Source organism: Mirounga leonina, unplaced genomic scaffold, assembly GCF_011800145.1.
Source record: "Mirounga leonina isolate KUSES-001 unplaced genomic scaffold, KU_Mleo_1.0 Mir_170, whole genome shotgun sequence".
NCBI lineage: Eukaryota > Metazoa > Chordata > Mammalia > Carnivora > Phocidae > Mirounga > Mirounga leonina.
Window position 1 is genome coordinate 19,445,534 of NW_023270433.1, and position 24,649 is coordinate 19,470,182.

General features: G+C 53.6%; 1 protein-coding gene across 3 annotated transcripts in view; it reads right to left on the minus strand.

Annotated features, from left to right (window-relative positions):
- Positions 1-24,649, minus strand: part of ZNF618 (zinc finger protein 618) — a 179,832-nt gene that overhangs the window by 47,912 nt on the left and 107,271 nt on the right. For all 3 annotated transcript variants that reach the window (XM_035015994.1, XM_035015993.1, XM_035015992.1), the window contains exon 3: positions 12,218-12,477. In XM_035015994.1, coding sequence (XP_034871885.1) covers positions 12,218-12,477 — 260 coding nt within the window. The remainder of the gene's footprint in view (positions 1-12,217; positions 12,478-24,649) is intronic.

A 24,649-nucleotide genomic window follows, 5' to 3' on the forward strand; every position in this document is an offset into this window, starting at 1 on the left:
CCTAGGTTATTCCCTTAGACACAATAAGCCTCAGTCTGCTCATCTGTCAAATGGGGCTACAAACACCTACCTCACAGGAGTGGCCCTATATCCCCCCTAGGAAGTGCCCAGCCCTATTAGAGATGCGCCCTTCAGGGAGAGCACCCCCTCCCCACCCCCCGCAGTCTGCTGAGCAGTTTTCTTGTTCTCTCAGATATACAGAGACCGACACGGTGTAACTGCCTGACTCCAGTCCTCTGCCGGGCGCTTCTCCCAGGAGCTGGGACTGAAATGGCTGAGTTCCCAGTATGCATTTCGGACAGGTCACGGCGGAGCCCACACTTGCAGAGCACACACAAAAGGCCCATGGCAGGAAGCCAAGCAGAGCCCATCAGACCCAGCCTGGCAGGGGTCCCAGGCTCAGAGGCCCTGCTCATCCCTCACGGAGGCCCACGACCACCTGAGTCCGAGCCGCACCCTTCCTAACAGACTGGCCAGGAAATTCGCACCAATACAGAGGCCCTGGCCCCACGCCAGGGTCAATGCCCTACAACAGCTGAGGCCAGGGGCCTAGGAATCTGCGTTTTTCAAAAGGGTCCCTCAGGGGATTCTGAGCAGACCAGCAACCAGGTTCAGGAACCACTGACTTTAGAGTAAGACAGATCTGGGAGGGGATCTCAGCTCTACCCTTTACTGGCTGGGCCTCAGTTTCCTTCCGGGAAAGAGGTGGATAATGCAATAGCATCTAGGTGAAGACTGGCTTGTTCCCGCCACGAGCCCAGGTGTTCAGTGAGTGCCCGCATCACCAGCTATTTTTGCCTTCAGCCTCTCCTGGGGGCAGAGGCCTGTTTACTGGGTGCAAACTCCAGGTATCTGATTAAGTCTGAGGAGCACCGAGTCGGACTGTCTGCTCAGCTCTGCCACAGCCCTCAGCTGACCTCAGGCACATCCCTTTTCCGGTCTGGGCCTCAGCGGCCTCACCTGTGACCCAGGACAGTGACACCTACGTCTCACGACCGAGGTCAGGACTAACAAGACACACAGGTGGCCTCGCCGCCTTACCACTGTGGGTCATAAGGTGGACACTGTCATCCCAACACCAGCATGGAACCTCGCAGCCTGTTATCCAGTGGTTTTATCCGCCTGAGCCATGTCTCACAGAGAAAATAAAAATGAGGGGAGGGCAAAGATCAGATTCCGTATTTTACGGTCTTTAGCCCCGTGATTGGCACACAACGGGGGCTCAATAAATTCACGGTGTCCTGCAGTTCTACTCACCTGTCACCGAGTCATAATGACCCCGACTGCCTTCCTGTGCCTCTACCCCACTCTTCAACAGTTGTTGCCAATTCCCCTTCAACCAACTGAGAATTTATGGAGGATTTTCAACGTGCCTGGCACTGAAGCCCCAACCATGAGCCAGTCCACGAGCGATCACTGCCCTCCGTGAGAGGAAGCAGAGAGACCACTAGGCAAGGGGACGGGCAGGGTGACGGCGTTACGACAGTGACGTATGGAACCTGGTGGGCCCCAAAGCGAGGGACAAAAGTCAGAGGGGTGAATAGGCGGGAGAGGCGAAAGGAAAGGGGCAGATGGAGGGGAAGGTGGCCCAGGGAAGGGGGACCCCCTCCCGAGAAGACCAGAGGCCACAGCCTGGGATGAGGCAAAACTGGTTCAGATCTGACCCACTTCCAGATGAAGTCTCTGTGCCCCAGCCCTGCCCCCTCTCTGCCACAGATCTGGGCCTCAGTTTCCCCACTATAGTCAATGACCTAAGGACTTTCTCAAACTGTGTAATAACTGCAGGCTGCAATGGGTCCCCCCAGTAGCCCACCCACTTCATCCTGTTGATAAGCAAGCCAGGTCCCTACCGGCTTTATGGGATTTTTCCCTCAACCCATAGAGGGAGTGGAGGATCCTTGAAGGCTTGCTCCCGGATCTCAACCCACACAGTCTCACAAGGGGGGTGGTCATCAGTCCTGCGCCCTCTCCTGGCTGCCCTCCAGGGCAGAGTGGGGGCCCTCGCCCCGTGCACGGAGTCTCAGGCCTGAGTTCAAGGGCCCACCTGTCTCCTCACTGCCACTCACCCTAAGACCCCAGGCTTCAGGCGCTCTGTGTGCAGGTGGCTGGGGGTTGCAGCCTGGGGAGAGTGCAGCAGAGCGTCAGCCCACCTGGTTTCAAATCCTGGCTCACTACCTAAGCAGCCAGGGGCCCTGGACAAGTCACGGAAACACTCATGCCTCAGGCTTCCTCTCTAAGCACAGGAAAATGGTACCCATCTTGGGGAGTTGGGAGCAGTAACTCTATGGCTACAGAGCACCGTACCCAGTACAAAACAGGTACTCAGGACAGCACAGCTGCTGTTACTAAGCAGCATTTTCCAGAGTTCTTTAGAACCCAACTTCCTGAACGCAGCCCGGAAAAGAGACACCCATGATCAAGCGGGTGGGAGGTACGGCCGTCTTGGGAAGGCGCGGTGCAGGGGGAACTTAGGGACAGGTCCTACAGGAACCTTGTTTAACCCCAGCTCTTCCAACACATGTGGCCACAGAACTCTTTTATAGCCTTGGCTTGTTTCAAAGTTGCAGTCCACAGCAGGTGCTGCCGGGATGGTCCTGATGTTCCAGACTTCCCGATTTCCACAGACTGTCATCCCTCCGATGGCCAAGTCCTCCAGGCCCCTGGCAGGCTCAGATTTGCTGCCCTGTGGCAGTGACGGGGTGGTTGAGCGTGGCCCCTCGTGGCCCTGTCTGGCCGTGCCCCCACCCACATGCCGGCCCCATCAGGTCGTCCTGCCCCTCGGCCCTCACGTACCAGATGCATATCTCAACGCTTGGTCAAAAATCCGGGTCCCTGAATAGCGACTTCGCACAGATCCACCGTGGGGGCTGCCTTCAGGCGCTTTTCCATCTGAATTACGTAAGAAATCAGAAAGATCCCTTAAAGTTGGGGGTGCCTGGGAGGTGGGGGAAGGAGCCAGGTGAAGGGGAGGGCTCCACGTCTCAGGTTGGCCAGTCACCTGAGCTGCCAGGGCCTCGGCTTCTCCATCTGCACAAAGAAGTTTGACCAAGATCGTGCGGTATAATTTTTCAGCAAAGAACCTGTCCTTGCCAGGGGGGCATCCGTACCTCCCCTGGAAGGCTGGGCTATGGCAGAAAACAGCCACAGGCCCAAATCCCCCGAAGTTTTATGTTTTCTCTGTATTCTAACTCATGACGTAAATAAAACATAAAATTATCCATTGTATGGCTATTTCTCCCCAAGAGCATTCCAGCAAAATGACCCTATAGGGAGGATATGCCCTGCTTATGCTGTGGCCTGGTGCCCCTCCCCAGCCACAGCCTCTGCAATACCCCAGGGTGGTGCAGGGGGGTGCTAGCGAGCCTTCTTGGGGATGCTCAGCTCAGACAGTCTGGGTCCCCAAAAATGACTCCCTCCCCGGCTAGCTTCCTCACTCTGCTGGGCTCCCCAACTACCCCTGTGTCCTTTGTCACCACCACTGCCTACTAAGTGCCAGGTGCTTAATGCCCTTCACTCAAGCCTCTCCTACATCTCTGCAGAGGGCTGGCCTCCGAGCCCGACACACAGCTGGGGAAGCAGAAGCTGGCCAGGTGTGCAGCCACGTGGCCAGCTCAGCTCACCCTCACACGCCCGGCAGACACAGGCGATTATCATCCCCATTTCTCAGATGAGGTAAGTAAGGACTGCAGGGACCACACATCCGGCCACAGGCGGCTCAGACTGGCAGTGATCGGGAGCCAGTGCATGTGCCGGCCACACCTCTGGGAAAGGACCAAGAACAGATGGTGCTTGTTAACATTTACCACCCACTGGGTGCACCCAGGTCTCATTCCCGTCCTCTATCCTCCCAGAAGTCCTAGTGTGCTTGGGACAACTCCGTACCCAGTTCACTGATGAGCGTGAATGTTCTAGGGGCCAGGCGGTCCAGGGTGGGGGCTACTCAGCTAGTGGCTGGCCAGCCTTCAGAGCCACCCTGCTGCCGCCACACCAAGTCACCTCTGGATGCCAAAGGCACTCGGGCTTCCCCTTCAGTCCCAGGGCTCCCCCAAGTGCTGCAGGGCAGCGGACCCCCTCCCACTCCCGCTTGCCCCGCCATGTCCAGTCCTGCCTTGGGACTCCCAGAGTCCCCTATCCCCTCTCAAGGCTGCCAGGGGCAGCTGACAGAGCATGCCAGCACACGGGAGCCAAGCCTCTTCCTCTCCCCAACCCTGTCACTAGTGACGCAAGAATCCACAGGCACTGAGTAACAGAACCTGTCTAGCATTTCCCGGAAGCACTTGGCAGACAGCCTGGCTTAGCTCCCTCCCCAAGAGCGCAGGTCAGACCAGGTGAGGCCAGCTGGGACCAGGGGGCTCTAGTTGCTGAGGCCACGTAGGGGAGAAGTTGGGAAGGCTCCGGCAGGGAAGGCTGGCCCTGAGGACAAGCAATGAGGGCAGCAAGCCTCAGCTCTACCATCTGCACCCAGCTAGCTTCAGACAAGCTCAGACACCTTTCTAGATATACAAAATGCAACGAGACAGAAATCCGGAGCAGGTGAAAGAGAAGACACACACAAGAAGGTGGGGGTGCCAGGAGGCACCAAGCCCTCTTGGTTCTGGGACCCAGCAGGAGCGAGGCCCAGAGCCTGCTGGCAGACAAGGGAGCTGGAGAGGTAAATCATGGACAAGTGGGTTTCCTGAGGCTCTTAGGGCTTGGACTCAGACCAAATGTCTTTGGGACCAGGGTCTTCCAAGTAAGAGTACAAATCACCTGGGGATATGTGAGCACAGGCAGTTTTAAGAGAATCAATACCCCAATCATCAGCTTTCAAATATATTCTTCCCTAAAATCAATGTGCTGGAGATGTAGCGGTGGGAGGGGAGGCCCCACTCAGCTGGCTCTCCTCACCCACCCCCTTACATGCTACAAGCAAGCCAATTCCTTCACCACCACCCCACCTTCGGGGCTGCCCATCTCACGGCTCCAAGCAAAGAGGTGATCCCAAGTATCGGAGTGAACCCAGAAAGTGGGCAAAATCTAACACCAGGGAACAACGCTTTTTGTGAATCGTGTGATTTCCAATTCTTTACTCTCAACGAAACTGAAGAAGCATCTAATGGAGCTGTTCGTAGAGAGACCATTAACAACAGTGTCTGATGACACACCCCATGCGATTTTCAGCCCACAACTTGGAAAGAGTTCCAAAAATTGAGTGACGCTCAAAACTGCATCCATCCCTGGTTCCTTACCTATGTAATTAAGCTTTTTAAGTACTTACATGTACAAGGTGGCGCCGAGGCGCAATGGATAGCGCATTGGACTTCTAAGTACTTACATGTACAGAAACCAAAGGCAGGAGTTCAATTAATGCTAAATCTCGTCTCAGCCGTTAAGCGTCTACCTTCGGCTCAGGTCATGATCCCAGGGTCCTGGGATCGAGCCCCGCATCGGGCTCCCTGCTCTGCGGGAAGCCTGCTTCTCCCTCTCCCGCTCCCCCCGCTTGTGTTCCCTCTCTCGCTGTGTCTCTGTCAAATAAATAAATAAAATCTTAAAAAACAAATAACAAAAAACCTTGATCTGGGGAAAAAAATGTTTTAAAAAGTACAGTTTTATGATCCCGACCTTTTTTTTTTAGAAATTTCTATTTCAATTTATGTACATCTTATTGTAGGAGATGAGTATAAAACAGTGATCAATAAAAGACTCTCAGGCATAAAAAATGTATTACATTAGGATAAAATCCTGCAAGGGAAGTGGACTGGAAATATGAGTTCAAGGAGAGAAAGGGAAAGATGTAAAATTTCTGACTGCTAAAGATGAGCCTGTTCGCATGTTTTTTAAATGGATGACGGCAGATATTAAACAGCAGTGGCTTTGGATTCTCTCCGATACATTTAGAACAGTGGTTTCACAGTTATAGTTCCAAAATGACAGGTTTTTTTTACACAACACTCCAGAAATTAGATCCTTTGCAATTATTTAAACTTTGGATAAAACTGTGAGATGTCAATTCAAAAATACGAAAGAATATATACCATTTCTTAGGAGGCGATGAACACAGAAAGGTGAAAGCCGCTGGCCTTTCGGGTTCCCAGCACTCCAGATGGACCTCAGACGTGTCAACGTCCTGAGGCTCCAGCTAATAGTGCTGATAGCTGTTTTGCATTTTCTGCCTCCCCACATAAAAAAATGCTTTCGTACCTGGTACCTCCCTCTGTCCCCAACAAGCCTCCTGGAAAGACAGGCAGGTGTTCTTACACCCACCAATCAATGAGGACAGCATGGCAAGGAGAGGTTAAGGGTCCTGTCCAAGACTGCACTGCGGGGCAGATCCTGGGTCTCTTGGATTTACAGCCCAGGGGCCCTTTCCCGTGGGGACCCTCCACCCAGGACCCCTTCCCACCTTGAACCACCAGATGAAGGGCCAGCAGCAGAGAGAAGACCTGCCTGGGAGGGTGGCCAGAACCCCTCCTTCCCTAGCGGCTGCAGCAAAGGGCTGAGCGTTGGTTCTGGCAGGCTCGGTGCAAGGCCTGCCAACCACCCACTGAAACAGGAAACTATCAGCTGGCGCCATGGAGCAGGACCTGGCACCTCGGCTGCTTGCGTTTGTCACAGCCCAAAATCCACGTGGCCGGGTCTGAGTGGCTGCCTGCCCTTCTGCTGCTCCTTCCAGAGCTGTGGTCGAGCCACCGCCTCCTTCCCCTGTGCCTCCTCCCTCAGGCAGTCCCGCGGGCGTGGAAACACCCCTACCCCGTGGTGCTCAAAGCTCACTGCTTAGAAACGTCCGTGTAGTCCTCCATCTGATCCTTGACTCTGCCCCCTGCAGCCCGTCCAGTGACTTCCAGGACAGAACTCATGCCCTCACAGGCCTGTATCCGGTTCCAAACAGTTCCCACAGTCACAGAGGCCTTCCTGTTACGGACCTGAATTCACTGGTGAAGCCCCTTTATCAGTCGGGGCCGTGCAGAACTCGTCCACTCCTTCCCCTCCCACTCCAACACTCCAATGCTTCAAGCCGAGCATACTTCTATCCCCTCATCTCCCTTGCACTCCCCCCTACCACCGGCCCCCGCCCCCAGTCTCTTCCTCCCCAGGACAAAGAGCCCTTAGCTCTTCTATGGGGTTCCTCGCCACACTAGGAATGAACTCTCTGGACACAAGCAGGTTGGCCCACACCCCTCATCTGAGGAGGAGCCCTGCTGGGTGGTTTGCTCCCTCCAGAGGCTCCTGTACCACCGGTCTCCAGGCACCTGCCGCTCTTCCTGGGTTCCCCTCGTGTGTAAGCTCCCCAGGATTAAGGACCGATGGTCTCATCATACAGAGAAGAGCACCCACTGCTCGGTAGTACCTTCTGACCACTATGATGGGATCTGAGCATCCTTCTCTCTCAGAACCAGGAAATGCTCCCAGGACTGGATGTCCTGATTGTTCTAAGGCCAGCTTGCCTTGTCTTTACCACCTAGGACAAGAATGGCAAGCAGGTTTCCACTTCCTCCTTTCCAACTCTGGCTGACTGGCAGTGACGTCTTGGTGGGCTGCGTTGAGAAGGATTCTGAGGGGCACTGTCGCCGTCCGCGGTGATCAGTGAACAATGCCTGCCGCTGAGCGGGAGCAGAGGTGGTAGCTATGGCAGCACCCCGTGTTTAGCACTCCTCGTGGCGTTCCTGAAACGTCCAGTGCGGCGCCCCCACTCCTCGGCGCTGCTGGGCAGAGTTCCGCGCGCAGCTTGCCGGGTGGACACCGGCCTCTGTGACCTCACTTCTTTCACTTCTGGTTTTATCCAACAGGGTCATCGAGTTCAGTATCACCTCGGCTCTTCTTGCTGAAAACCCCCATGTTTCCCCCACACCGGCTCCAATGGAAGTGACGTTCTAAGAGCAAGAGATCTTTCTTATCACAGAACTTGTGGGCAGCCGGGAAACTGAAGTCCCCACTGCAAGCTTGGCAGCCAGCCTCCTGGGCACGGACGGCCACCCCCTCCCAGCCTGAGAAGCTGCCAAATGCCATCCATGGGTCCAAGCCCCGGCTCCTCCATAGGAAGTGTGTCGGATGAGGACTGTGCCACTGGGAACACTGTTTGATGGCTGTTACAGGGCCAGTGAGGACCTGGGGGTGGACACAAGGTTCCCGCACGGTGCAGCCCTGAGTGACCCTCGGGAACACTGTTCTATTCAGTAAGAGAGGCCAGCTCTGAGCCCTGAGCGGGGCTGGGTGAGCAGGGCACTCGGGGGCCCCCGGCTGCACATGCTTCTCTGCCCAGCGGCCCGGGAACGTGTTCATTAACTCCACGCCGCCCAGCCTGTGCGGCACGAGTGCATTTAAAGGGATGCCTCTAACCAGCATTCGGCCCCTGGCTCTCCCTCCTTGTTTTCCTTCCAGGTGGGAGGGGGTTGCTGTGAGGTGCACCAACCCTTCATGAAGTGCAAGAAAACATCACTGATGTGCTCTCTGGCCCAGAGCCACTCTTTCTCCTTTCGGCTGGCCTCTGTTGGCCCCGCTATAAAATGCGGGGATAAGGGGTGTCAAATGCATAGCATGTGGAGCCCCACTGCCCATTTCCACAGCCACGGCAGACATTAATAATCAATCACGCTTAACCATGCCATCCCTTTAGAACCTTTAACACAGAACCCCTAATAAACAGCAGCAAGTACTTGGACTTGGCCCACAGGATAAAACCTACTTGCCATATTGAGACCAGCTGAAGCCGAAAGGCTCAATTCTTTTACATTGATTTTTTTTTTTCTTTTTAATGCTTTTCTTTCCGGGTACTGAGGCCAAGCCAGATTTCTCTGAGCCTGACCCTTGGCAGAAACTACACCCTCAAGGAGGAAGGTCTGCCTTCATGGATGCAAGAGGAGTCTCGATAATCAGCAGGGAATGTCCAGGCCCTGCTTTGGTCCCAGCTCCAAAATGGCGGCTCAACTCCCCCTTGCCACTGTGGCTTTACTCCTTTTTCATTAAGAGTCTGTGAAAGGCAATTTACTTAGAAACGTCACAACATACTCAAAGTCCCTGGATTCTAGGGAGGCAGCACTAGGAGGGGCTCCAGGGACAGGGCAAGTTGCCCTGTTCAGATGAGACAATGGAGGCTCAATTAGAACCCACGTCTTCTGACACCTCACCCAGCGCCAACTTCCCCGACCCATTTTTTCTCTACATCATCACCCTGGCTTATTTCTTAGGCTTTGGAAAAAATGCAGAAACTATTACTACTCTTCCCACTTGAAGAGGTACTTGAAAGAGGTACTCTTCCCCCTTGAAAAGCAATGCTAATACCCCTGATAAAAGCTAATCGTTTACCAAGTACAATGCTGAGTGCTTTATATACATCATCTTACTGAATCTTCGCCTCACCCCACAAATGGGCAATTTTGAGAACTGAGGCACAGAGAGATGAAGTAGCTTGCCTGAGGTCCAACAGCTATTGCATCAGAGAGCCAGGATTCACTCCCAGACTGAGGACCCGAGCTCATTCTCCTTGCACAACGCTGTTCTCTTCCACTGCCTCTTTTGATTTGCACACCCGTGAGGTGGGGACAGGGAGCCTCACTGAACAGAAGAGGACACTAAGGCACCGCAAAGCCAAGGACCCTGCTGCTGAGCAGCAGCTGAGCTGGAAACCAGCGTCCGTGGCTGGCATGAGGCCCTGAGGCCTCTCGCGGTGCCGGCAGCCAGCCCAGGGAGGACTCCCTTCCAGCATTTCCCTAGCACGGCTGCTCTAGGCCTTCCCTGCCGAATCCCGACTGCTGGCTCCATCCCGAGATTCAGATTCAACTACCCTTCACCGAGCATCTACTGGTGAAGAGGCATAAATAGCTACTGGGTCCAACGAGTCTTAAAACACACACCCCAATGTGAGCAAGGGCACGTCCCCTCTTGGGTTAGCGGACACATTCCTAGTGGCTAACATGGTCTGTTCTTGGCCCCGGGGAGCGAATACTGATGGAGGAAGGCCAGACATAGGCTCCTGAAAAGGCCCTTCTTCCAGTGGGCACTGGGCTAAGTTGCCCATGCTCTTCACCAAGTACTGCTGGTTCATCCCAGTTCTGTCACATGAGAGAATGGCATTTCCAGGCCACCTGAGGTTGGGTTGGGGCCATGTGACTGATGTGGTCAATGACAGGGAGGGGACTTAACTCTTCTCCCCTCTGGGCTGCAGCAGGTAATAGGTAGTGTGAGTCCTCCCAGAGCTTTCTTTCCCTCTGTCCCTTGGCCGGCAGCATTTCATATACTGGTTGCTTTTAGCCTGGGTCCAGAGCAGAGCCCCCAGATGACCCACAATGGACATGCAGTGTGACCAAGAAAGGAACTTTTGTGGTTCTGAGCTACCAAGATCTCGTTACTTTCAGGATCTTTTGTGACTGGGCCATAACGTAGCCCCACCCTGACAGTTATGGCACCAAAGTCAATACCGCTCCCTAGAAGCCGGTACCTTGGCTGGACACTGTGGGGTGGGCGCAACGAGCCCAGAGACATAGATCAGACAAGTCCTGATGCACCGACCTCCAGGGGCTCCTAGTCTCGTGGCAGAGGCAGGCACGGACAAGGCCCCTCTAATCTAAAACAGATAATGGGAAGCACCCAAGTGAGGGGCAAGGTAGAAACAGAACGCGCTGACCAGAAGAAATTCAAGAAGGCTTCTGGGATGAGGTGGCACTGGAGCTGGTCTTGAAAGATGAGCTGGATCTGGGCATGTGGACATGGGCAAAGGCATTCCAGGCAGAGGGAAGAGCACAAGCCAAGGGCAGGAATGCTGTGGAAAGGCAGAGTGTATCGGAATGAAAGGTCCAAAAAGATCATAAATAAGAAATATGGATCAGGTTATGGAGGATCTTGATACTATGGCCTTGAGAGCTTGTTTAGAGGTTCTAAAGCAGAGGAGCGCAGCTACTCCTATACCCTTGACTGAAGAACAGTCCTCCTTGACCCTACACACAGTGGGGAATCCCAAGTTTCTAAGCAGGGAGTGACACAGTCAAGGACTTATTTTTGCCAAAGCCCCTGGCAGCCAGAGTGGAGGGCAGGTGAGGGCAGAGAGACATAAAGGCACGGCTGTCAGTGGGAAGACACAATGACCCAGCTGGGGCTGACAGTGCACAGAACAGCGGAGAAACATCGAGGAAAGGGAGTACGGACGGGGCTGAGTCCCGGCAGCTGGGAAGAAGGGGCAACAGGACTCGAGTGTAAACTCAGGGACACAGACACACAGGAAACTCCATACAAGGCCCTGCATGCCGACATGGGACATGAGCCCAGAAGTCTGGAGGAAGTGAGCCAGAGCTGGACCAGGGAGGACAGGGAGAGGGGAGGGAGGTGGCAGCATGTCTAAGAAACATGGAGGACCATGCGGATGGGGAACAGACCAGGCAAGGCCTCAATGCCAGGGTGAGGCTCGTGGACTTTATGTCACAGACCAGGGGTTGCCAACCGGTGGCCACCGAAGGACTGTGACCCAAAGACAGGTTTTGTTTGGCAGATTTCAAAAGTCGAATTAGTCACCAACGCTTAAAGCCAAAAGAATGCACATCAAATGTCTCCCTTCTGTCATGTGGCGTGTCCAGAGATCGGCCACACAGAGCCCATCTCCCACCTGGTTACGAGGCGGAGGAGGACTGAGTCCCTCCATATATGTGCTGGGCCTCGTGGGCATCTGAGTCTGTGACCTTGGCAGGGGTGCAGGCAGCCCCTGAGGGGAATCCCCAAGGGGGGCACAGAGAGGACTGCTAAGAAGCTTGTTCCACAGACGTCCTCTGAGCCTGGCCCAGCCCAGAAGGGGCCCGGGAAGGTGCCAGTCTGTCACCAATCTGATCCGCCTGGGCACCTGCTCCAAGCAGGACTCACACTGGAAGCTGCCTTCAGGAGCCCGTGGTAAAGCCAAGGAGAAAGAAACACCAACAGGCATTTAGGACAATAAGCAATGTGTCTGTGCTAGACCCCCCTGCGGAGCATGAGAGCCCCACGGCCTGAGGGATTCACCACACCTACAGAAAGTTCCAGGCATCTGACCTGAACAAAGTCTTAAAACACAGAGCTTTGGCACATCAGGTGGAAAGGAAAGAGGTCCAGACTAGGACTGCACAAGCAAAAGCAAGTCTAAGGAGCCTAGGTCCTTCCCTGAGGGCAGAGGGGAGCCACCAAGGGCTCTCTCAGCCAGGGAGAGGCAGGCCTCTGCTCTTCAGGATTCTTGACCCCATGCCCCGCCCTGGTCCCAGCCCCGACCCTCTCAGGCACTCACCAAGGGTCTGCTGGTTGCGGACGCCACCGATCACCACGCAGATCTCAGCGGGCACATCACCTGTCCCGTCCTTGCTGACCGCCTTCTTCTCCTCCTTGGCCTCCCCCTGCCAGATCACCTCCTGGATGTAGTCATCAGGTAGCTCCGTCTTCACCTTCACCTCCGTCATCGTTCCCTGCTCGGCACTCAGTGAGGCCTCGGCCGGCGCGGGCTCTGGCCCCTCCACCTTGGTGCTCTTCTGGCTGCGCTTCAAGCGCTCCCTGGGAGAGAAGAGAGTCTGCTCAGTGTGGACCCCGTGCCAGCCCCCAGACCCATCTGGGAGCCCACCAACCCAGGCGGTTGCATAACGTTTAGCTACAGACCCACTTCTCCATGAATCTCACCCTGAAGCACAAGGCCCCCATGGCAGCCCCTCGGGGTCTTCCTGGGAACCCAGTGTGCTCAGAGGAACACAGTTTGAAAATGACTGGGCTGGTATGGCTCCAATTCCACCCATTTCACAGACAGGGAAGCTGGGACCTAAAGAGATCTAAACTTTTGTAACTGGAGTTACAAAAGACCTTCAAGGAAGGGTAGCTCTGGGTGGTTGAAATCAGTTCTTCGCAATCAATGTGCATCTAAATCAGCTGAGACTGTTGGTAAAATGCAGATTCTGGTTCAGCAGGTCTGGGGTTTAGCCTGAGCTTCTGCTTTTCTAACAAGCACCCAGCCAGAGCCAGTGCCACTAGTCTTCAGTCTGCACCCTGAGCAGCAAGGGTTTAAGTGATGTGTACAAAGTGCCTGGTGCTGTTCCCTTCCCTCCCTGGCAGAAGGGCTAGAGATTCCATCCAAGCTCCCCCCCACCCCGTTCCCATCTGACAGACAGGCAACTACAAGCCAAAAGCCTCACTCAGACCAACACTCTGGCCTCCAGGTAGGTCTTCAAACATCCAGACATCCTTTAAGGCCATGAGCTCAGTGTTGAGGCGGGCAGGGCACCGGTTACGAAGCCTCCTTTATGAGGGGCCCACCACGGCCCAGAGCAGAGCTGGGACTTGCCCAGCGCCACACACAACACCGGGGCCAGGCCACGGCACGGAGCCAGGTCCCTGCCGTCTCCTGAACAGACGGTTCGGTGGGACTCTCTGTGTTATCCTAAGGGCCCCCCCACCCCCAGCCTTCTGGCATGGGGATCATCATCATCATTCCCGTCTCTGAGGTAAGGAAGCCAAGGTGTGCAAGAAGGGGGAGATCACATCACGGTCCAGCCTGGGGATGTCACCCCGTCACGTCCAGCCCTCTCCGCGGACTGCACTTTAAGGCCCAGGCTCGAGGCACACACAGGCAAAACCCACTAGCACTACCAACTGGGGCTCTGCGGAGATGCCAAGCTGGGAGGCAGAGACCCAGGTTCTGACCCCGGGTCTGCAGTGGCCTTGCTGTGGGACTATGGACAAGACCTTGCTTGCTCTTCTCTGGGCTTCAGCGGCTCCATCCGTCATCAAGTGCATGAGTTCAATCACATTCACGATTCCTCTCAGCGCTGAACTTGCTCTTGGGCTGGGGGATTGCGGAAAGAGAGGAGGAGGGTCCCAGCTAACGAGGAGGGAGTGAGAAGGCACTGGGGAGGTGTCATGGCCTGAACTGGGTCCCCCCACCTCCCCATTTTGTATGGTGAAGTCTTAAACCCCACCACGACTCTAGCTGGAGACAGGGTCTTTAAGAGATAATTAAGGTTAAATAAGGTCATAAAAGCAGAACCCTAATCTGATGGGGCGGTGTCCTTAGGAAAATGGGAAGAGAGAGCTCTCTGTCTCCTCGCCGTGGGAGGGCACAGAGAGAAGGTGGCTGTCTGCAAGAGGGTTCTCACCAGAAAACAACTGTGCTGGCACCCTGATCTCACACTCCCACCCTCCAGGACCGTGTGACAATACATTTGTCCAAGCCACTCCATCTGCGGTCTTTCACAGTGGCACCCCGAGCTGACTAATACACAGGCCCCAGAGGACAGCTGGAGTGAAGAGGCAGGCTGGGGGGGACACCAGCCAGGAACCAGGGCCGTCCTGTCAACCACCTCCTTGCTGGGTGACCTAAGCCAGCTGCCTATAACCTCTGAGCCCCAGGTTTCCCATCTGCAAAACGGAGCTAATGGGACTGTCTGGGAGATTTCAACCAACTAACAGAACACACAGCACAGCGGCTGGCCTCTAACAGCTAACGAGACACGGCCACCATCACTATTATTAAGAATGACAAACCCTACAGCATCTTGAGCACTCACTGGACCTCCTCCTGATGTGTCTGCCACACTAGGACTACCTGACAGCGTCCAAGCATTTGCCCTTCTCCGCAGCGGGAAACATAAATCAGGATGGTTCGATCGCCTCCGTGTTCATTTCTTCTACTGATTTAACAAACCCTGAAGTCACTTCCTATGTGCCGGGGCTGTTCTAACATACTGACTTTTCATCTCGGGAACAACGGGGGAGGTGGAGGCACTGAAGAGGAGAAATAACTTGATCCAAGTCACATGGGTAGGAAGACGTGGGACCGAAACAGGATGCAGGCATCTTGGTTCTTAGCCACGGTGCACTGCAGCTGGCGGAGAAACCTGCAGGGGGAAGCCTGCCCACCTGCCCCTGGGGCAGCCCCCACGTCACCCACTCTTGACCTTTTGCATTCTGAACAGACTCAGAACCAAGATGCTAGTGGGAGAGCAGGGCTTCCTCCAAGGGGGCTATCTTGAGCTAGAGCTCCCTTGCTGAGGACCAGCACTCCCTGGGAAGGGAGCAAGCCTACCTGTCCCCTGCTTTAAAGTCGTCACAGGGCCAAAAAGCCTCTTAGCTCAGTGAGGCCCCAGGAGCCACAGGACCAGCAGGTCTGAGAGATTACCAGGGGGCAGCTATGGCTTTAGGGAGGGAGGACAACCTGCCAGCCTGCCACAGAAGGGGACGTCCTGGGGGAAATAGGGGAGGTCTCTCCGGCACCGGGGCACCAGAACAGAGGTGAGCAGACAGCCCGGCAGGAACAGGATGTGATGGACTCAGACGAAAGGTTCTGAAGTCGGACAGTCCCACGGCCAATTTCAACTGCTGCTCTCAGGCTGTGGGTTCTTGTGCAAGTGACTCCAATCCCCTTTCCATGCCTCAGTCTTCGCACCCGTACAACGGGGACAAACACAGCACCTGCCCCCCAGCGCTCTGATGCAGAGACAAGGCAATGTCTGCAAGGGACGTGGCCCCCGTGGAGACATTTACACAGGTCTACTGTCTCATATGGGGTGCAGGGGAGGGAAGTATGCAGAGGACGCAGGAGAAGGGCCTGACATGGTACAGACGTCACTGCAGGGGCTGTGGAGATTGTACCTCAACAGGGGTTCAAATCCCATCACTACCACATCCCGGCTGGTGACCCTGAGCGAGCCTATCTCCACATCAGTGAAGCAGGGAGCGCCACGTCCACTCAAAAGGTCTTGTGAAGATCAGTCGCAAAAATGTAAATCCAGGACCTCGTCCAGAGCCACTCACAGAGCAGAGATGCTCACGCCGACGGCGACAGCTGACCGAGTCACTGAAACGGCTGCTCCCTGCCTGAGACCACGCGGACGCTAACAATCAGTCCACGGGGGTGGAACTCGGGGACCCCGTCGGAGTCTGAATGCCGGCCCATGAAATCTCAGGGGGGCTGCCGGGCAGGCAGACAGCTGAGAACTCACCCTGGCTTGGCCCTGGCTCGTCCTGATCCTGACTGCACAAAGGGTTAAGCACCAAGGACAGGGCAGATGCGCTTCCAGAACAGCAAAAAGGCCCCCTGGAGATGAAAGGTCCAACCTGCCTGCCCTCCCCGCAACTGAGGTCACAAGGAGGGAAGGGGACAAAACAGACTCCCCCTTTCTTCACTGCCGACCTTCAGAAGCTGAGCCTGAAGGTCTATGAGCACTTGCCCGTCCCACCTGAACAGACTCAGTGTCCCTTCCTGCTCTCAAGGACCCCCCCACCCTGCATCATGATGTCCTGGTGGGAGAGAGGAGTTGTTGGAATCAGACAGGCTGGGCATCCACACACCCTGTGACCTTGGGCTAGACCGCCCCTCTGAGCCTCAGTTTCCTTGTCTGTTACAAGAAGGACCATGATCCTTGCCAGCGTGGGAGTGGGAGACGAGCCAGGGAGCAGGGCAGAGTGGATTTGCAGGGATGGCAGCTGCCATGACCATGTCATTGATGCACGAGGACACCCCCGCCTCTGGGAAGCCTTCCCTGCTTGCTCAAGGGGGAGTTAGACCCCCTTTCTGAACACCCACCTGGCCCCCAAGGAAGACGCTTACACTGGGAGCCACGGGAGCCAGCCTGTCGCCCACAGGCAGTCCTTTCAACAGGACACCCCCCCAGCCTTGATGGCGCCAAGGACACTGGCAACTTCTCTTCTCCCGGCTTCATGCTTTAGATTTATAAGCCCAAATGTTGCTTTTCTCGGGTGCTTTGCATTTAATTAGGTGTCCTAATAACAATGGAATCACTGAAGTACTTATATCACTTTGAATTAGTGGTGCAGCATCTTCTTCTTTTTAAAAAAAATTTTTTTTTCATATATCATTTTTTAAAATAGAGCTCATTATTTTAATTATATCCATTTAAATGTACAGTGGAGCCCTTGGATATTCTCAGCACGAATCATTAGGTATATTAGTGAAAAAGCACTCGGAATCTATCTCCATGCTGACACTCCATAATCTATTCTATTTGTGTCGCTGTAAAATAGATTTATATATAGATAACTACAAAATAGTTGCTCAAGATATGCTATGAATTTTATATTTAACCTGAGTCACACTTCAACATAAAAATCTTAAGTCAGGCACTAAAAGGATATTTCTCTGTAAGTACATACCGTCTGTGGCCAATGGTTACTGCTCATGCCAGAATCCCAAAGTGGATCCCTGCCCGAGGACATCCCCAAGAGCGCTGACCCTTCATTAAGGCAATGGTTCTCAAAGTGTGTTCCTTGGAGGCCTAGGGGTTCCACAGCAGTGGCCCAGAAACACCCATGAGGCCCGAATAAAGAAGGTGGCGTTGAATGGGGCTCCAAGACCCCTACTCCCTCTTTGATTTTAGCCTGATATATGTATACATAGGCTTCTTTCTCCCTGTCGTGGGGTATATGGTGCCCCCCACCCAAGATATGCCCACGTCCTAATCCCCAGAACCTATGAACGTGACCTTATTTGGAAAAGGCTCCTTGCAGATGTATTTAATTTCAGGATCTTAAGACGAGGTCACGGTGAATTACCTAGGTGGGTCCTAAATGCAGTGACAAGGGTCCTTATAAGAGGCACACAGGGGCTATGACGGGCAAAACAGGGGACAAGGCAGAGAAGAGGAGAAGGCAACATGACCACAGAGGCAGAGAGTGGAACTATGCAGCCGCGAGGCGAGGAATGTTACGGCCACCAGAAGCTGGAAGAGGCAAAGAATAGAGTCTCCCCCCCAGAGCCTCCAAAACTGAGACAGAACAAGTTTCTGGTTTAAGCTCCCCAGTTTGTCACAGCAGCCACTGGAAACTACTACGTGGTGTCAGACTAACCCTGGAGAACTAGCTCCACGGCGATGAGGTCTGCAAGCCGCTACCCTCCACTCCCCTCCATTTTCTTCTGCTTCCTTCTGACTCATCCCCAGCGCTGCGTGTGGCCCGTCCGACGTGCCCGCACAGCCTGCCTGGGAAAGTTTCAGAAGCAGATCTTTTCCTCTGGGTTTTACCAGATGGTTCTTCAAGTGCTTCGACCCAGCCCAGCCCAGCCCATCTGGCATTCACGAGAGCCCTGGAGCCAGATGCAGAAACCAAAACCCAACACAGGGCTGGAGTCTGTTTGGTTCACATCCGCAGCCCAGCTCGAACATGAGGCCTGGGGCATAGCAGGAACTCAATCGACCTTGGGAATGAAGGGCATGCCCAAGGTCACACAACTTCCAGTGACCAGAAACAATGTTTCTGACTCCTAGCCTGGTGCCCTTCCCACTAAGCCGGACAGCCTAAGACAGTGCAACCAAACAACGTAATCAGTGGATCTGGGGACCAAAGACAAAATGCCATCTCTGGCCACGTTGGAGGAAGAGTTCCAGGGGATGCCATGTGGCCAGGAGTCAGACAGCTTTGTTTCTGGGTGTAATTCTCCATCACTGCACCAAAAATGCTAATGCTTGAAGCTCTACCAAGTCACAGTAGTTATGAAGGTTCTCAGCACACTGGATGTCATCTTGCCCTTGCGTGACTCAGTTTCCCCATCTGCATGACAAGTGCGCTGGAATCTGAGGCTGTGGTAGAGGCCAGACCTCTACCCAGCAGGGTGTGTGCACTTCCTTGCACAGGCTAGGGGAGCAGTGCCTCCATCTGCGCCCCAAGGCTCAGCCTGAGGACCACCCCACCTCCTGCAAAGGCTCCTGCTTACTCACCCCAGTACTTCAGCCACCTGAAACAATGTGAAGGGTGGGTGGAAAAGCTCTAATCACAGTGTGTAAATGACTCCGTTAACTCCCGCTAGAATAAAACTTCATTTAAAGACTCCACTCATTAGGAATGAGGGTTAAGTAGCCTCAAGCTGAGCTTAAATACACTCTCCTCAAATGCATGGATGCACAGGGTGTTAAAGGAACTAACACACACCTAAGGCATGACCTCAGGGGCCACATGCACCCTGCTGCGGAGGCTGACCACTCATCAAGTCCTCCAACGCTATCCCTGTGCCCACCTCCCGATCATCTAAGTGCCGCAAAGGACACTTACCTATTCACAGGTGTCAGCAGGCCCCTCCTTGGCAATGCTTCCAAGTCCAATGAGGTATGCCTCCCCCATTCCACCAGGGCTGCTCTTCCCAAGGCCTCCCGTGACCTCCATGCTCCTAGAGCCTATGGTGCCTTCTGGTACTCAGCAACCTCGGATGATCCTCCCTGTCCCCTTTGTCCAACTCTTGGCTCCCTTTGGTTCTGTGCTCAGCTGGTGGGCCCCCTACCTTCTGCTCCCTTCTCTGTCTTCTGCTGATTCCTCTTCACCAATTCTTCACCCTTATATGCTGACATGCCCCAAGGATCCGTTCTAGAACCTCTTCTATCTTTATCCACACTCACTCCCTAAGCGATCTCATCCAGACTCAGGCTTTTAATTATTAACGATGTGATGATGAATCCCAAATTCTGTCTCCAGCTTGGGGCTCCCCCTGATCTCCAGACCTACACACACAGCTGCCGGCTGGACACCTCCTCCTGGATGCCCAAGAAGCGCCCATATTTAACAGGCTCCAACTCGGAGCTGTTGCTACAGCCCTTCCCCCAAGTCCAGACAACAATCCTGACTCCCACCCCAGGGTTCTTCCCGCTAAACCCTGCAGTCCACGCCACCACAATCAAATAACTGCACACTTCTCGATTTCAGTTAGGAGCAATTCCAACCCTCCAGCTTCTCAGGCCCAGACTCTAGAACTAACCTGTCTTCCCTCTGCCTCTGTCCATACTAATGAGTCTATCGGCAAATCCTGTCACTTGGTCCAGAATCTGACTACTCCTTACCAGCCCCTGGTCCCAGCTGCCTTCCCCGGCCTCCCGTCCTGCTGTCAACCACAGTCTCCCACTCCTACCCCTGCCCGACGCCCCGAAGTCAACTTTCAACACAGCAGTCAGAGTGACCTTGTTAAAGCAAGCCAGGTCGTGTCACCCCAGGCCCCAAAACCCACTACAGTCCCACACCTCACCCAGAACAGCAGCCACAGCCCTGACCCCCGGGGCTCCCTGGGACATGCCCCAGGAGCCCGCTGGCCTCACCTGCTAACACACCGCCTTGTGGCCACACCAGTCTCCCTGCTGTGCCCTTAGCACATGCGCCTGGGGCCTCTGCCCCTGCTCTTTCCTCTGCCTGGAATAACCTCCCCATCCCGGCTGCCCTCACGTTAGAGCTCAAACATCCTACAGCCCGTGGAGACATCCCGGCTGCTTGACCTAAACCACCACGCGGCTCACCCCAGCCTTCCCTACCCCCTCGCCCCGTTCCCTGCTTTACTCGTTCTGCTCACGATTCACCCTACATTTATCTACCACTTTACCACTCATCCTCTTCACCGTCTGTCTCCCCGGCTGGAACGTGAGCTCCGCGAGGACAAGGACTTTCTCTTGTCCATTCCCTGTTGCATCCCCGCACCCACAGATGCACCTGGCACAGGGGAGGCCATCAGTAGGAGCCTCTTCACGGAAGGCGCCAAGCAGTGAGTCTGGAAAGGCCGGTACGAGCGCGGCCTTCGGGGAGTCCCTCTCTCTCCCCCTGACCCGCAAAGAACTTCGATGGTTTAACTGCGTCAGTTAATGTTCAGAACCTAAGATGGCAAGGCCCAGCCCCTGGCCCTCGGTATCCCATAGCCCAGAGATGTTCCACGGGAGCCACATTCCAAACAGTGAAGCTTATTCCAGAAGGGCCACACACTTATCTTGCTCCTCTCCAGCGGGAATTTTCTCAAATGTAACGCACTCTTCCTTCCTCATGAAATGCCAGAATAGGGTAGCCTGGGGATGCTCTGACACCAACTCTTTCTCTTCTCCGGCTTCGCTATCATTAACATGTAAGGACACGAAAGGTGAAGGTGCCCCAATGTGAGGATCTGTCCTGCAAGAGGACACCAACTCTCGAGGATGCAGGCCGGCTATGATGAACATCGCTCGGCAGACTTGGGCCCTCAGGGCCCAGGACAGGGTGCTGAGCTCCCAGGGTGGCTGCTTCTCTGACACCCATCCAGAGCCTGCAGCCTCACCCCTGTGGTTTCTGGGAATGCCCCCCTCTGCTTCTAACAGGCTCCTGCTCTGACTCTGCCCTCTGATTCCATGTGGTTGAGCGAGTCCTCCAAGCACCAAGGCTCTACCCCACCATTCGTGTATCCCTGTGCCTGGCCCCTAGCAGATGGCAGCTAATGTCTGCTGAACGACACACACAGAGAACCACAAGAGGTGCGTATGTCAGCATGAAGGTGGAGGTGATTACGGCAATGATGTTGTAACGAGGGGATTGAGGACAAGAGCCACTATGGCATCCTGAGCGGCTGTGATGTGCTTCCCCCCAACCCCACACCCGTGCACCATCCCACTGGATGCCTGATATATGCTAGGTAGTTTTGCTTTAAGATAAGAAACTGAGGATCAGGGCACCTGGGTGGCTCAGTTGGTTGAGCGACTGCCTTCGGCTCAGGTCATGATCCTGGAGTCCCGGGATCGAGTCCCACATCGGGCTCCCTGCTCAGCAGAGAGTCTGCTTCTCCCCCTGACCCTCCCCCCTCTCATGCTCTCTCTCTATCTCATTCTCTCTCTCAAATAAATACATAAAATCTTAAAAAAAAAAGAAAAGAAAACTGAGGATCAGAGACACAGAGTGACTTTTTCATGGTCACACAGCTTTCTAGTGACAGAATGGGATGCACCCAGATCTGCCTGAGTCCAACAACTGGGCTTTCAATCATTTGGATGATTTGTTTTCCCTTCTCAAAAGGAGAGTCGATTAAAAAAAACAAAAACAAAACACTTGTTGAATGAATGAACAAAGTCATGCCTAATCGACCAGAAACTCCCAAGAGATGGAGAACATACATACCCCCTCGTCTCCTCCTGTGTCCTCAGCATCCTGACGACACGGGGCACATCATAGATGCTTAACACAGTAACAGAGAAATGCAATAAAACTAAGGCATGAGGCTGGAAAACAGTATGGAGGTTCCTCAAACAGTTAACAATAGAGCTACCATATGATCCAGCAATTGCACTACTGGGTATTTACCCCAAAGATACAAAAGGAGGGATCTGAAAGGGTACATGCACCCCGATGTTTATAGTAGCAATGTCCACAATAGCCAAACTGTGGAAAGAGCCAAGACGTCCATCGACAGATGAATGGATAAAGAAGATGTGGTATACATATACAATGGAATATTATGCAGCCATCAAAAGGAATGGGATCTTGCCATTTGCAATGACGTGGATGGAACTGGAGGGTATTATGCTGAGCGAAATAAGTCAAACAGAGAAAGAGATGTATCATATGACCTCACTGATATGAGGAATTCTTAATCTCAGGAAACAAACTGAGGGTTGCTGGAGTGGTGGGGGGTGGGAGGGATGGGGTGGCTGGGTGATAGACACTGAGGAGGGTATGTGCTCTGGTAAGCGCTGTGAATTGTGCAAGACTGTTGAATCTCAGATCTGTACCTCTGAAACAAATAATGCAATATATGTTAAGGGAAAAAAAAAAAAGAAGATAGCAGGAGGGGAAGAATGAAGGAGGGGAAATCGGAGGGGTAGATGAACCATGAGAGACGACGGACTCTGAGAAACAAACTGAGGGTTCTTGAGGGGAGGGGGGTGGGAGGATGGGTTGGCCTGGTGGTGGGTATTGATGAGGGCACATTCTGCATGGAGCACTGGGTGTTATGCACAAACAATGAATCATGGAACACTATATCTAAAACTAATGATGTAATGTATGGGGATTAACATAACAATAAAAAAAATTTTAAAAAAAACCTAAGGCATGAGGGGCTCCACATCAGCTACAGAGAAAGTGCTTGGGCTTTATGCTCACTGTCGACCTCTAACTCTCCTTGACACGTTCCAAAATGGCTGCCGTGTGCAGAGGTGTCCTGTGGACACAGAGTCTCCTGGTTTTAGTGACAAGGACAGGAATCATAACAGGGATAAAAGCTGCTGCTTCCACCAGGTTCTGGAAGGACCGAGAGAGAGAACCTACAGCAAAACCCCACTTTCCACAAACCCCGGTAACAAGGCCTCACGTCTCTCTGTATTTACTATTCAACCCGTGTTTCAAACTTTCACATCATCACCCATGTCTTCAAAACCCTCAGAATTATCTGCACTTCCATTTGTCATGTATCACTGATATATTTTAATAAACAGTCAAGTACAAAAGATGAGATTAATAGATTAAAACTATTAACCTATTAAACAACTCTTAACAGTCTAGAAATTCAAAATAACCTACAATGCATAAATATATCATTAGTTTGAAATAATTCTTAGGCACTTAATTTTCTTCAGTGTATGTTGTCAGTCAGCCACGACGCTGGGTAATACTGCAGTTCAGAAAGGCAGTGTGAAGATTTAAATATTAAGAGTTAAATCCCTGGTTAATTTAAACCTAAAATAGAGAAAAGCAGGAGTCTTGAACGATGCTGTCAAGTCACAAACTCCAACGCTCAGCAGGATGCAGCCCTCCGGGTAAAGCTGTGACCAAGGCTATGATTTTGCTACCATCCCCCCAGACCACTCTGACACCCAGGACCTCTGGCCACTGTCTCCTTGGAATGAAAGTTAAGGAAGCTTCCCGAGAAGACCACTCTGCTCCCATCATCCTGCCCACACTGACAACTGAGGACCAGACCTGCCCGGCTGCCGGCCTGCCAACGTGCCCCTGACCGGGTCCAGGTCCTCCCGAGGTGTCTGGGGGTGATCAACTAGATGCTGGGCTGTTGCCAAGCTTCCTAACCTACCTACAACCCCCTCTCCTCGCGTGTAAGCCGGGGAAGTTAACAGGAACCACTAAGGGTTGTTTAGAAGATTCGAGGGCAGAGATGTACCTAAGGCAGCCAGCCCGGCTCCACAGACATAGTAGGGTTCCATCAGTGTCAAGTTCTTTTCTCCCGTCCTTACCAAGCACTTGCCAGACAAAAATGTGGAAAGTTTGGTCAAACTATGAAAAACATCGGCTCTCAGGCCATCATGGATGGAGTACTCATAAATGAACGCAGAGGGGCAATTGTGGAGCCCTATGAAAACAGAAGAAGTGGGGGGCACAGCCACCCACACCCACCCCCGTGCAGCAGTGATGAGGTACACGCACTGCAGCCAAGTTCACTGCAGGATGGGCAGGTGGGAGTGATCAGGAAGGTAGGTCTGGAGCCTACGGTCATTCTAAAGCCCCACACTTTGCATAGAAAGCTGGAGGAAGCACAAACTAAGGGTGGGATCTTTCTCTTCCATGAGAAGAGCTGGACAGAGGGTGAGGCTGTAGAAGTTTCCAGAGTTGTATTCTCAGATGAAGGGCCTTTGGCATCAAGGGCCTCCAGAAGCAGCCAGTTTGGGTCATCCTTGTTACAATTCTCAAGACTGTGCTTCTTCGGGACAAGGCGAGACTTAGCCTTGAACGGCTAAGTATAAGGGCCCAACAACATTCTGAATCTGCTCAAGGAGCACAAGAGGGAGACTCCTGCTGGGTGCATGCGCTGAGCAGAGGTTCCCTAGGGGCTCCGCCGGACCACCCCAAGCCTGAGAGCCACAGTGCCATTTGGCAAGAATGATTCACCGGTTTTGATGTGCATTAGTTTGCATTTCTGTGGCTGTCTCCGGAGGGCAAACCTAAGGATGTGCCTGAATTTTCAAGAATGCGCCCTATCTGCAGAGTCTAGGTTTAACAGTAATAG